Source organism: Nelusetta ayraudi, unplaced genomic scaffold (genome assembly GCF_046127955.1).
Source record: "Nelusetta ayraudi isolate G7.1 ecotype Tasmania unplaced genomic scaffold, CSIRO-AGI_Nayr_v1 ptg000082l, whole genome shotgun sequence".
In the NCBI taxonomy this organism is placed as follows: domain Eukaryota; kingdom Metazoa; phylum Chordata; class Actinopteri; order Tetraodontiformes; family Monacanthidae; genus Nelusetta; species Nelusetta ayraudi.
Window position 1 is genome coordinate 1,214,001 of NW_027466132.1, and position 13,758 is coordinate 1,227,758.

Genomic DNA, 13,758 nt, shown 5'->3' on the forward strand with positions numbered 1-13,758 from the left:
CTATTTCATTACTTAATTATCATTAATATCATTTCTTCAAGTTTGGCAGGCCAGATTAGAAAGTTTAATGGGCCGCATATGGCCCCCGGCCCTAGCTTGCCCACGCCTGCTCTAAACTATCCAATGCATGGTGTCCCTATGTTTTCTTAGGATTCTAAAGTGTGTATTCCACAATGTTCAGTGCACTTTGGCTCGACTTGAATAGCAAATTCGCCACCTTTATTTTGAATGTGCAACCAAAGAATTGAACTCACAACCCTCCAGAAACTTTGTATGCCTTGATTTACCTGCACTAACATGTAAAAACAGACGAATGTCAACCCACACGAAGCCTCAGTCACCGAGTGAAGAAAAGGAGGCAAACGTCCCACTTCGCTCGACCCAATCTGGATATTTTTAGTTTGCTCGGTACATTAATTCCATGAAATGTTCATTATGATCATGCGGCTATATAGATGTGCATGCTGCATCAAGCATCAGCGCTGCACGCTGACTTGCGACCACATCCCGAGTCCCATCTCCCCACCGCTTTAATCTAAATTCCTATTAAAGCTGCAACGCCAGATGTTGCATAACCGCGTGAGGCCAAGGTGCATCTCAGTGTCACGCCATAATCACCCAGATGATTATGGCGCACCAAGCCAAGCGATGCATTAATTTGCAAATAATTCCGTCAGCGCTTTTTGCACCTGGACCAGGATTTTCCAGGGCGGCGACACATTTTTCATTAGCGGCGAGAGCGCGCAGCTGGATGCCGTTTACATCAAAGAACAAATATGGAAATGAGCAGTTTTGCGAAGTGGATGTTTATTATTGTACCATGTGATACGTCCCAGAAGGATGCAGTCAAACACAAAAGAAAACTTACACAGTCTACATTCCGAATGAGATCTCCATGCTGCACACATAAAAAAAAACTTAAAGGCAAACGCGGATGTTAAATGCTAAAATGGCAAAAAGCTTTTTGCATAAACACTCAGACAAACGTAACACGACCAGCTGAAATCTTCAGTGCGATCCAGCCATTCTGCTGACGTGCAAATAAAAATTCCACACGTTCCGTGAATGAACCTGTAAACTTAAGAGATGTTTTGTGAGCGGTGCAGAGGAAAAGGCCGGAAGACTCTTTGTTGGAGGTGCTGGTGCCTGCATGTGTGTGTATGTGTGAGAGAGGCGGAGGGAGGGAGGGTTACATGTGGAGGTACAACAGATGGACACACGCGGTTGACCATCTGCTGGCCGACAGAATTGGTTTGTTTTGAATTTGGTGGCCGAGGGAGATGCAGCAACCGATAAAGAGTGTCCTCCTCCCGGAGGGGCGAACGCAAAGTAATTATTGAAAATCGCACCACAGCTGCGACGGTGGTTGACGACTAAATAACAGCATCTCTCTTTAGACTTTAGACTCCAGATGAGGCAAATACTGAAAGCTTTAAGAACAATCTAAAAAAAGAGAAACAAAGCAGCAAGGTGATGGTCAGGGCTCGGAAGGAAGGGACACGTGGCTCTTGAGTGAAGGGGCCTTGTTAGTCAGGAGTGTCCGAACGGGGCCTGTGTGTTCAGGGGCCTCTGGACGATGACGGCTTTGGCCAAGTCGGCCTCCTCCAGGCTCAATTCTTTGTCGTTGAGCTCCCGGAAAGGCAGCGACGTCGTCAGGACGAAAGGCGTGCAGCTCCTCTGGGCGCGCGCCACAAAATCTTGCACGTCCGTAATCCTGGAAAAGAGGAGGACAAGTTTGCTAAATGGTTAAACGCGATTGTGTGTGCAATTAGACGGCGGAGCGAGGACCAGCTGGGAGACATTCTGCAGATGTTCATCGCTGAACTTTGACATAATCCAATTCTAACCAACCTGCTGCATATGGGCGTCGCACTCCATTAAAGCTGCATGAGCGGGGCCAAATGTGTGAAATGGGCACATGTAATAATCTATGAGTGAAGGTTCCGTGCCCTCCTCCCCCTCCTCCCCCTCCTCCTCCTCCTCCTCCTCCTCCTCCACCTCTTCCTCCACCTCCTTCTCCTCCTCCTCACACACCAGCTGAAGGTTAGAGGGGCTCAGCCCTCTCGGGTCTTAAGCTACACACTCTGTTATATAAATGCTGCATCCCGGTTATGCAATCTCTCTCCGGGGATTTTATAGATCCACTCCGTTGCTACATCTCAGATTATCTTTTTTTTTTCTTTCCTTCAGACCCCCATTGCACTGTGGCAGGGGGTTGGGGGGGAATTACATGCACCAGGCCTTCAAATCCAGCAGACTAGAACAAAGCATTACATAATCCTCAGCGGCGGTGGCGGCGGCAGCAGCACGTCCCGAGCTCGTACAAACCAAAATATTTTGTCACCACTTTTGAACTACGCCTCTCCTGCCCTCTTGACGCCTGGTGGTGCTGGCGGAGGGATATATTCGGCTGACAGCACGGCAGGGGCCAGAGTTTGAACGTGCACGCCTAGACGGTGCGACACGGCGATACGCACCGGTGCGATAGGTTGAACCTCTGCACCAATCTCCTGCCGTCGGCCAACCAGATCTGCAGGGAGGTGACGGGAAGGGCGTGGTCTAGTGTTACCATGGGAATGGGGAGAGATTCTCCATCCTCGTGCACAGATGGCGACCTGGCCACCACTCTGGGTGCGACGCTGTGGACGGACAGGGATAAAGGTTAAAAACAATAAATAAAGAGGCAGTTAAAGGTTTCAGCAGATTTGCGTTGCACGATTCTTAGGTGAATTACAACAAGGTGTTGGAAAATGTAATTTTCATGTATTTTTTCATCTGCTGATAATCTATGTTAGAATATTATTTGGATGTGCTGAGCCTGTCGAGCCACCAGGTTGATTTAGGCGACTTCAGATGTGCCCGAAGGTTTTAAATACCTGGATTTATGGGGACATCTAGTGGTCTAAAGTAGTACAGCGTATAGTAGGGGTTAAATGACTGCTGCTCCAAGTGGACTCAGTCAGTCCGAGGTAAATTAGTTGCTAATCATGTGATTGTTAACGTGAACATAAATGCAATCACATTTTATACTTATGTCCCATTTTCTTAATTTTTTTGATGAAGCAGGTGCATGAGCAGACCTACTGTAGTACAATTTGACAAAATAAAACCTATATTTCTCCAGAAATCAGCTAATGAAATGCAAAGTCGGTATTTTTAAATTATCTAAAAAAAAAAGAAGAAAAAACTCTAACCTGCCAAGTCGATATCCTCGACCACTGAAGGGGTGGAAGGCCTTTTTCTTAGGAACATAGTTTTCCTCCGTCAGATCTTCCACACTGATCTCCAGCTCCTCCGTCTCCGCTCTGCTCTCCCATTCGGCTGGAAGCTCCCTGGGACAGATGAAAGACCAGCCGCAGGCTCGAGTCGTGACAATCAATGGGCTACGTAGGTATCCAAGCCTTCCGCCTTCTCACCCTCTTTTGATTGCATCCAGGAAGTCCTGATTCTCTGGGACTGAGTAGCTGCGAAACTCCTCATCGTTGACGGCGAAGCCGTCCTTCCACAGCCTGACCACCATCTCCACCTGCAACAAAGTCCACAAGGAATCCTGTATAAAAACACGTTTAGCTCCACAAATGACCACGTAAACACGTAAATGGTGGGATAACACATACATTGAAAGCACGTTGTTAATGGATAGAGTGTTTTTTGTTTTGTTTTTAGGAACATCAGTTTTCCTGTCCAGGAGGTGTGCAAAGATATTTATGACTGACCTTAGATGTCCCTGAGGCGTCGTAACAGATCTTCTCCACCTCTTCGAGGAGGTCTTCCACTGAGAAACTGTGCCTCATCGGAGCCTCCTCCTCATTTTCTTCGCTGGAAAACCAGTTACACACAGCGCTGGTCAGAGTTATTCTTCGGAAAAAGGATGAGCCAGGCAAGCAGCCACCTAGGACTGACTTTATAGACCCTTAGAAAACAGCATTTTTAGCCCTCTGTTTACAACGTACAGCAAAATAAGCTAGGTTTAAACTTTATTGGATCCGTCAAAGGTATGCATGTGGACAAAAACTCGGTGGACTGAGAAAATGTCTCACAGGGTGGCCCAGGCTGGAGTTGCTGTCACCAATACGGCAGAGTTATCAATGCCCTTTGTGACGTCAAAAAGGTCTGATTACATGGAGCAGCTTTTTTTTTTTTTTTTTTTTTAATGCTTAGACCAGCCAGGAAGTAGTGTTGACGGTTATTATAGTGAGACGACATTAAAACTCATTATGGGACCTGATAAGTCAGATTCGCTAATCAACTTACCTATTTTCATCGTTCTCACCTCCCACAGTGTCATTCTCTTTCATGACGTTGTGCGCTATCCATCTAGTTGAGCAAGTACATAACAACAACAACAATCAAAATAGGGCCAGAGACCTGTCAGACAACTCTTCTTGAGTCAAAACGATTTACTGACATTCGCGTGTTCGTTATCCAAACATCTACCAAGACATTCCCGCTGTTTTCGAGCAGTCCTTTCGATAAACAGCCGAGCAGATCGTAAAATTACGTAAGTGGGTGTGAGAGAGTCACCAAAAACGCGCAATGATATGACGACATATGGGCCGTGTGCAATAAACACGTCCTATCACACACAGTGACAGCTCCCGTTTACGTTTGTTTGCATGCTTGTATAGCGCCCGGAGGTGATCGCCGCTTTACCAGTCCGTGTTTCGGGGCTTGGTTCGGGCTACACATCTGCAGCCATGGGGGTCTCGCCGAGCGCCTCCTCTGCTATGCTGCTGAGAAATACGTCTGACGTGAATACGGGTGCCGCAAATTGACTTCTGCTGTCGTAAGTTGGAACTGCTGAGCTCAGCCGTCTCCATACCTTTCAATAATAATAAAACCTTTGTTGATATTTGAACTGATACATAAAAATAATTTCAATATGCATTTTAAACGTATCGATGTAAACACGATGCAACGGATGTATCCTTTAGTATAAAGGAACACGCGCGGAATGCAATAAAATTATTGTCCTAATTATTAACGTTTGTTAACATTTGACTGAGGTAATATACCTTGACACAACTGCCTACCCAATATTGCCTCGATGACAGTCATAAAAAAAAATGAACTGCCACCACGCTATGTTTAAGACTAAAAAGCAACAATAAAGTTGCAACCTAACTCATGACACATTAATGTTTTATTATTAACACTATATATAACAGTATCAATGATTCTATTGTGTCAGTTGATGGATTGTGACACAGATACCAAATTTGCATTTCACATTTTCAATCTAAGCACCCTCTAACGTTTAGAAGACACTTTAAAAAAAAAAGATGACAAAGTTAGATATGCCTGAGTTTGACTCGGGGCTATAATTTCTTTACAACCCTTTCCCGCTATACATTTTAGATGCTTTTAATTTGGGAGTCTCACTTAGACGAGATGTAGCAGTCACTTTGAAAAATCCTCAATTTTGAACTTAAAACTATTTGAGGGGAGAAAAAAAGAAAGAAAGAAGAGTTGGGCCACATCTATTCAGATTCGAAAAGAACATAAAAGCTTAAAAGTTCTAAAGAACACTGCAGGTCTATTAAAGCGAAGAGGGCACTGTCAGTTGTTAATTTGAAATAGCTCGGCGACTCGTATCGTCATACATTGGATTCGGCGACGGTGTTGACTGATGAGACCCTTCTGTACTATCCACACAGAGGATCTATGCAAATTTTCCCCCTGAAAATTTATGCACCTGTCAGAGCAACATCTCGGGAGAGAGAGAGAGAGACATAAAGAAAGACGAGGGGGGGAGAAAGAGCGAGAGCGAGAGAGAGAGAGGGGGGGGGAGAGAGAGAAATGGCGCCTCAATGCCGCGCTCAGTGAGCCAGTGTTTGGAGCCGGTCGGTCAGGGAGATCCAGTGAGGGCAGAATAAAAAGAAAAGAAACATGGTCAACACGAGGAAAAGCTTGCGGCCGAGGAGCAGCGGCGGCGGCGTACACATCTCCTCCAGGACGCGGTCGTCGTCGAGGACCGAGGGGATACCCGAGGAGCACGTAAGCCGGCCGGTTCTCCTCTTTCTTTCTCTCTCCAGCCGGCGAGCAGCTCGCTAGCTGCCTGCCTGCCTGGCCGCCGCTAGCCCCGGCTATCCGCTGTTAGCCGTGGCCTCTCCGGTGCCGCTCCGCGATGCGTTGTTCACGGCGAAGCGCGAGCGCCCACGAGCTTGACACTCGGCGGTTCACGCGGAGACGCGAACGGTGCGTTTCGTGCGCGAGTCGAACGCGGCGAACGCGTTGCTCGTTCTTGTCAAAACGAAAGAAATGCCGAGCTAGCCGTGTCAACTCCCCGGCTAGCCTCAAGTTGAGTTCCCTTTGTGTTTGGCAGTAATCTCAAGCCCCGCTGCCTGGCTTCCCCCACTGTGTTGTATAGTACACTGAAACTAGCATTTCAGCCAGAGACCACTGTAAGTTTGAAGCATGCTAGCGCCACTTGTATTTTATGTATATTTTCTTTTTATTTTAGTAGTTTTCCCCCACAAAGACACACCGCTTCACGTCGGTGTGTTTGTTGCTAGCGCGACTGCTGGTAGTTGTGCAGTGGGGGGAAGGGAGTCCCGGCTTCAAAACAGTTGCTTGGCTCGCCTCCCGTATTTAGCAACTGTGAACTTAGTGAACTTTCAAAGACGAACCTCCCAAACACCCCGCAAAATGTTGTCGTTTCCAGCCCCGTGGCTCCCAACATGTATTTGCATATCGCTCTTTTCGAACGTTTCATTATTTATTCGAAAAGTTGACTCGCTGCGAAACACAAGTGCTGTTTTTTTTTCCTTTGCTCTCTGAGCGCTGACCCCAGCCAGAGCTGTCTGACAGCCTTTGTCTCAAAATGTAAACAGTTATATTATGCAAGGGTTGACGACTGGGGGGCAAGTCTGCTTCACCTATTATTTGTCCCACACGGTTCGTTGCGGTTAAAACGTACACACTCAAACCCACGAACAAAGCCATACGAAGATGCGATAAGTTAATGGCCATTCGCTGCTCTTTAATGAGCCGCTCGAGGACATTGTTGGGTTGGAGTTCGGGAAATCCAAGTTGTTCTTGCTGATCTGTTTCCCACATTGTGGAGTGCACGACATGCCAGCTGACTGCGCTCGACTGTGCAGCATTTTAAACTCGACACAAGCGTTTAAAGAAAGAAAGAAAGAAAGAGAGAGAGAAACAAAAAAGCCCCAACACTTTCAACAGTTTGACCCTTAGGTGTCACAAATGTTTTGGGCAACGCTGACCGACTTCCAGCTCTGTTTGGAAAGAGAGCAAAGTGGGGAAATGATTGCAGAAGATCGGTATTTTTTGTTGACTCTTGGTCCAGCTTGACCTTTTATTGGTGTGTTTTTTTTTATTATTATTTTGTATCCAGATTTTTTGAGCAAATTCTGCAACGGGACTCACAGTTGCTATTGGATACCAGTCAGACTCACTATCAGTCCTGGTGAACTGGTCAGATTTTGGGTGTGAAGAGAATTGCATCAAGGACACAACTTTTGGTTGGTGCTAGTTTGCCATTCAAAATATTAACTGAGGAAGTACAGACGAAATGTCTTGGCTGACTGACTGCAGCTCTGAAATCTGATGCATTGCTTTCTTTTCTGTATTGTTTTGGAGCCATCAATTTGGTATTTAACAGTGCAATCATAATTGCCGTCGCCATGTTGTGAATTGAAGAGGTCTTATTTTCTGCAGCGGGTATTAATGTTCAAAAATCGTTTGGTCAGTGCAAACCTTGCAGTTGTGGCATTTCTTCTCCCCGACAGAAGGAGCTCAGCAGTGATGCGAACAGTCCCAGCAGCCCGCGGTTAAGTCCGCCCTCAAAGCGGACCCGCCGGCAGACTGTCTCTGAGCCCAGCTCCAGCGATACCTCGCCGTCGCCTCAGACCAAGGGTCCAAGAGTCACCTGGGGCATCTCCACATACCGCACCAGGTCTGGCTTTCAATCATTATTGGTATCACAGATAGATAGATGGATAGATGAAATAATGCCATAGCAGAGACAATGACTAATAAAAACAAATTTATAAATGCTAATACATGCAAAAATGTGATTTGCAGAAGTATATTTTAATGAGTGTGAATTTATGTAAATTTGCAGCACTATTGACCGTGAGTTTTTTTTTTCCCCTTCTTGTTCTTATCTTGTATAGTTTTCTCACATTGCTGTTTTATTTTCTAGGTTATCCTCTCGCATAATGCAAAACGGACATGGTAAATCAATTATTTTTATTCTGCCATTTTTTAAATTCCATAAATGAATATTGATTATGTTTGCTTAAGTCATATCATGCCTGTCACCTTATCATTAGTAATAGATCTGGCACTATTGGATGGCTTGTTCACGTCCCGGTCTAACACTCTCCCAAGGATGAAGCCTTTCTGTTGTTGCTATTGCTCTTTGTTTTTTGTTGCTAGAGGGACTGGGTGAATCAGCTCTATCAATAACGGCCAACAACAAGGCACACTGGTCATTTTAGATGTGTTTTTGAACAAAGTTGAGGAGTCACAGTATTGAGTGGGCAGAGAAAACCATCTGCAGCCACAATAGCCTGGACCCTCCTCCTCCTCATGCTGGTCTGCAGCCTGGTCACACGTAGCTGCGGGATGTGATCCCATTCCCAAAACCAGCACTGGTCGCAGGTTAGCCAGTGCTGTCGGCTGTTTTGGTCATTCTTGCACATATGGCACATCACAGCTGATCCCACAAGTGTTCAGTGGGGCTGAGGTCTGGGCCGTTGGCAGGCCACCTCATTCTCTTTGCTGTCTCTCTGGGGGAACGCTGGTTCTGTGAGGGGCATCGCAGAGGTGTCAGAGTGCGATTGCCACCGGCTGCAGTCTGTCATTCCTAGGTGTTATGGCACTGAGATACCACTTTTTTTGGTGACAACAACCCTGGTTGGCCAGCGATGAGAGATGCTGCACCACACCGCCGACAGCTGTTAACCCAGCGTAACCCTGCAACCCAATATACACATACAGTCCTCATCACTGAATATGACCTTCATTCAAGGGGTCAAGGGGTGCATAGGTCGGACCAAGGATGGAGAGGATGCTCCAGAGAATATAGAGCCATACCTTAGAAAATGTACAGTAAAGGTCCTTACACACTGGGAGCAGATTTGCGAGGCGAATATTTTCCTTTTTTCTTAAAAAAAAAAAACAAAACAAAAAAAAACAACCTCTTGAAGTCAATGCAGCCTTCTACACCGGCTATGGTGTGGAAGGGATAAGGTGACGACAGGGATGTGATTGACCAAACACACCGGTTCAAACTTACCTAATGGTATTTTTCGGTTGATGCCGCAGCCCATATGAGCCACCGGAATGACGAGAGCACAGGTGGGGATCACGCTCACATGAATGGCCACGTGAAGCGGAAGAGGAAAAGCAAATTTGAACACCTCAATCAAAGCCTGCTGTTCGACCAGCTGGTCAACAGGTAGGTAGCAGCCTAGGTATTCACACCGTTCTCGGTAGTGTTGCGTTGAACAGAGGAAACATACGGGGTAGTGTTGTAGTCGAGGCCGCTCCAGTCGAGACATTTGGGGTTCGAGACCATGACTTTATATATCAAAGAAACATAACAACGAAACAGAAAAAAATTACCAGTATTTTTTTTTTAAATTCAAGTTTGCTTCTAAATCGAACAGCAGCATGTCAAGGTTCCTTTAAATTGTTTTATTAAACATTTTGCTGCTTTGACGACTATTTTGAAGCATTTTCAAACAAAACTACTTTGTTTCATAAAATTGAAAATATTATTACGGTTTTTAGCTATTACGTTTTTGGATTAGATTAGGTGAAGTCCAGCAAGACGTGTTCCATCCTTAATAATAAATAATAATAATACATTTTATTGCCTTGCGTGTGTCCAGCACTGCTGAGGCTGTCCTTCAGGAGATGGACAACATCAGTAGTATCAGGCAGAACCGTGAAGTGGAGCGTCTTCGCATGTGGACTGGGGACACTGAAGAGGTGAGTCCTTTTATTTTACACGGTATTAACCAACTAAAAAATAGACAAGTGCAGGGGAACTGCTCCATGGCCTGGTGTGAGTATGAATGGCTTCTTTTTTTGTTTTTAGGAAAACATGGATATGTACTCCAGAGTGAAGCGGAGGAAGTCCTTGCGCAGGAACAACTTCAGCTTGCCCACGCACCACAAAGTGATGAGCAAAAGTGAACAGGAAGAGGAGGAGGAGGAAGAAGGGACAGAAGGTCAGTTCTCTCACAATGCATCACTCTGCTTCTAATTTTGCAAAGAAAGGCTCAGTGACCCCCCCCCCCCCATCTGAAAACCAAATTTAACAGCGTCTAATAATCTCCTTCATGCGTGAGCTTGTTCTGCTCTTTGTGTTTGTTTTTGCGCACACGTGTGTGTACACTCTTTTGGATTGTGACCTTCAGACTCTCACGGAGAAGAAGAGGAGGAAGATGCAGAGGACGATGACGAAGACGATGAAGGGGATGAAGTGGAGGAGGCCGGAGAGGAAAACGACAGACCTTATAACCTCAGGCAGAGGAAGACGGTGCAGCGATACGAAGCGCCCCCTATCGGTAGCTGCCCCGTGCTCGTCCGTTTCTTGTGCCGTGTTCGAGCTCGTAGTTTTGTCGACTTTGACCGCCAACTGTTTTATTCCCCCCCCCACAGAGCCTGTGAACAGAAAGCAAAACAATGCCTCGCTTTTTGATACTCATAGATCTCCTGCGAGAAGAAGCCATATAAGGTTGGTGTTGAGGTTTGAGCCGTCAAACGCAATTTATAAGACATTTCAAAACACATTTGGGAAAAAAATAAAGGAGGGTCCTAGTTAGAACGTAAAATACAACCTGATTAAACCAGAGCCCTGTAGTTCACTCATAATCAAAGCATAGCAGCAACTGTCAAACGAGGTTAAGAGCCAAGTAGTCAAAATATTTTTGAAGATGCAAATGAATTGGAAAATCACTCTGGTCCGTTATGAAGAGTGACTGCAGAGTGACCCTTTTCTCTGCCGTGATTAAAGCCTTAGCCCTGCTAATAAACCCTGCTGCACCCTCGCCTCAACGAGTCTAAATTAATCTAACTGAGAGGAAGTGATGGAGCGCCGGGGCTGACACTGACACTGGGTTTCTGCACTGCTTCAGAGTGAAGAAACACGCCATTCACAGCAGTGACACCACCTCATCGTCGGACGAGGAGCGCTTTGAACGAAGGAAAAGCAAGAGCATGACGCGAGCCAGGAACAGGTGATGCCTGCTTTTGTCTCCTGCTTTCACGAAGCGCCATGTCAACCTAAATATATTTTCCCAGCTGTGTGTGTGTGTGTGTGTGTGTGTGTGTGTGTGTGTGTGTGTGTGTGTGTGTGTGTGTGTGTGTGTGTGTGTGTGTGTGTGTGTGTGTGTGTGTGTGTGTGTGTGTGTGTGTTTTGCTGGTCAGTTTATCTCATTTGCTCAATATTATGTTTTTGTTTTTACTTTTTTTTTTTTATGCATGGTACAAAAACTATAATATTAGTTTTTAATTGAGATCCCGCAGTAAACTTCCGATTAAATTTAATCTGTGTAATGAGACGTCCCTCCCTTGGGAAAAATATAACACACCTTAGCATCCAGTAGATGGCAGTGCAACTCAAAAGTGCCAGTTGACGGCAGACAAAGCAGAGCTTTAACTTGGTCCAGTTCTCATTGCTCTTCTCTGTTCAGATGTTTGCCAATGAACCTAGCAGCAGAAGACCTGGCCAGCGGGGTGCTGCGTGACCGGGGCAAAGTGGGCGCCAGCTTGGCCGACGTGGATCCCATGAACCTTGACAACACAGTAAGTGGAGTACTTGCTGCTGCAAAGCAGGCTCATTTTATATTTTTTCTTATTGTTTTGGTCACACTGTGGCTGCCTCCTTACAAGGGGATGATTTGTTGTAATGTCTGTTGAATTCTGTTTTCTTCCAGGTGAAATTTGACCAGGTTGGCGGACTGAGTAGTCACATTCACGCTCTGAAAGAGATGGTGGTGTTCCCACTCCTCTATCCTGAAATCTTTGAGAAGTTCAAGATTCAGCCTCCCAGGTGAGAACACAAAGTAGTTCTGCTCCTTGGCTTTTTTGCAATGTTGCGTTTTTTTTTTCACAGTTACAATGGCAATAGGTTGTTTGGATTGTTTTTGTTTTACAGTTTTCCTTTTAAGTAAAAAAACACAAAACAAAATTCTCTTTCCTCTCTTCACTCCACCCTAAGAGGGTGTTTGTTCTACGGTCCTCCAGGGACAGGAAAAACTCTATTAGCGCGAGCCCTGGCCAATGAGTGTAGTCAGGGAGACAGGAAGGTTTCGTTCTTCATGCGGAAAGGAGCCGACTGCCTCAGCAAGTGGGTGGGTGAATCCGAACGGCAGCTACGCCTGCTCTTTGATCAGGTGAGACGGTGTGATCAGATTTGACTCATGGCATTTGTTGCTTTACCCCACGAGTTATCGGAACATGGTAACTTTTATTGAACGTGTGTTTGCATTTCTGTATATTTAGGCTTACCTGATGAGGCCTTCTATTATCTTCTTTGATGAGATTGATGGATTGGCCCCTGTGCGGTCCAGCCGGCAAGACCAGATACACAGGTAAGGCTGATCTAACACCAAATTCACACGGGCGCAGAAACCGCTCCGTACCCTCACGCGCCCGGTGTTGTTGTTGGGGGTCAAACTTCAGTTATCCGAAACGCACACCTTTTACACGTCAAGCATATTGAATTTCACACATCTATGTCAGTATTTCCTATTTGACCGAGAGGAATCAAGTCTGCATGATTCGTCTGCAAGGTCTCCGACTAACTACTTAAGAAAAAGAAAAAAAAAGTGAAGCTTCCCAGATGGCTGTCTGTTAACTGCTTTATATTGTCATCTAATATGCATTTCACATTTAGCTGCATTATCAACAGGACGTTGCATGGCTCCACTTGCAGGGGCTGCTGTGAATCGGGTTTGAGGCTATTTTTTCCGCTCTTGCTGGCTGCTCTGCTCTTATCTGCAATCTTGGACTATATGAATTGATTGCGATCACAGAGCACCAGCTCGTGAGAGCCTCCGCCTATTGCCGCGCGCCTGAATACAGATCGGAAAAAGTGCAAAGAAAACCGAATTGAGCAACTCTCCAAACGCTCCAAACTTTCCTGCTTGCGCGCAGCAGTAAAAGTCACTTATTATTTTACAAATGCTACGTCTGCATCTGCAAGTCTTATTTTATTGCGCCGGCCACCGTCCCCGCCAGTAGGCAGCTGTTGTGTTTTATGGAAATGGCGGAACGGTGGTGGGCGACTGGCACTGCTTTTGCTTTGATTGTGGAAGGAGTTTGCTGCTTATGGCTCGCCGCTCGCTGTGTCCACACTTGTTTTGTTTACTTTGCCAAGAGCAGGTTGCAGTTAATCCTCACGCATGTGGAGCGAGACGAAAAATGATGTGCCTCTGAAATGCACTAAAGCTTATTCATGAGGTTTTTTTTTTCCTTGTTTCTTGTCACAGTGGATAAATAGAGCCAACATACAATGAAAACAGTTCAGTTTTTGTTGGCGCTACTCTGCGTTGTTCATGATTTGTATCGGTCCATTAAATTGCCTGAATGTATCTTTATGTTTCTTTGCCCAATCTGCAATGCAGTTCTTCTATATGGACAATTACCATGTTATTGTTGTATTTTCCTGCTCTCAATATAGGCAGCTTTGAATAGCCGTTGTTATGCTTTGACAGTGTACAGGTGCAGGCGAAGCACGTAAATCACACATTAACGTTCTGCATTGTGGCCTCCTTT

At 45.7% G+C, this 13,758-nt stretch overlaps 2 protein-coding genes across 4 annotated transcripts in view; one reads left to right on the plus strand and one right to left on the minus strand.

Annotated features, from left to right (window-relative positions):
- Positions 1-790: 790 nt before the first annotated feature.
- On the minus strand, positions 791-5,419 carry ubxn2a (UBX domain protein 2A). 3 transcript variants are annotated; one of them, XM_076044724.1, is made up of 8 exons: positions 5,383-5,419; positions 4,654-4,730; positions 4,255-4,317; positions 3,717-3,819; positions 3,417-3,526; positions 3,195-3,332; positions 2,478-2,639; positions 791-1,714 (listed from the first exon to the last, which is right to left on the minus strand). In XM_076044724.1, exons 3-8 carry the CDS (start codon positions 4,296-4,298, stop codon positions 1,531-1,533), a joined length of 741 nt encoding a protein of 246 aa, XP_075900839.1. In that variant the 5' UTR covers positions 4,299-4,317; positions 4,654-4,730; positions 5,383-5,419; the 3' UTR covers positions 791-1,530. The 3 variants fall into 3 exon arrangements, with proteins under 3 accessions (XP_075900839.1, XP_075900842.1, XP_075900840.1); XM_076044727.1 differs by lacking the exons at positions 4,654-4,730; positions 5,383-5,419 and adding an exon at positions 4,438-4,606; XM_076044725.1 differs by lacking the exons at positions 4,654-4,730; positions 5,383-5,419 and adding an exon at positions 4,409-4,606.
- A 136-nt stretch (positions 5,420-5,555) lies between these two features.
- atad2b (ATPase family AAA domain containing 2B) overlaps positions 5,556-13,758 on the plus strand; it is a 34,108-nt gene continuing 25,905 nt past the window's right edge. The window contains exons 1-13 of the mRNA XM_076044720.1: positions 5,556-5,997; positions 7,752-7,918; positions 8,168-8,199; positions 9,295-9,427; positions 9,864-9,963; positions 10,073-10,205; positions 10,395-10,544; positions 10,639-10,714; positions 11,115-11,216; positions 11,673-11,784; positions 11,916-12,031; positions 12,200-12,374; positions 12,484-12,572. Coding sequence (XP_075900835.1) covers positions 5,890-5,997; positions 7,752-7,918; positions 8,168-8,199; positions 9,295-9,427; positions 9,864-9,963; positions 10,073-10,205; positions 10,395-10,544; positions 10,639-10,714; positions 11,115-11,216; positions 11,673-11,784; positions 11,916-12,031; positions 12,200-12,374; positions 12,484-12,572 — 1,493 coding nt within the window. The 5' untranslated portion in view covers positions 5,556-5,889. The remainder of the gene's footprint in view (positions 5,998-7,751; positions 7,919-8,167; positions 8,200-9,294; positions 9,428-9,863; positions 9,964-10,072; positions 10,206-10,394; positions 10,545-10,638; positions 10,715-11,114; positions 11,217-11,672; positions 11,785-11,915; positions 12,032-12,199; positions 12,375-12,483; positions 12,573-13,758) is intronic.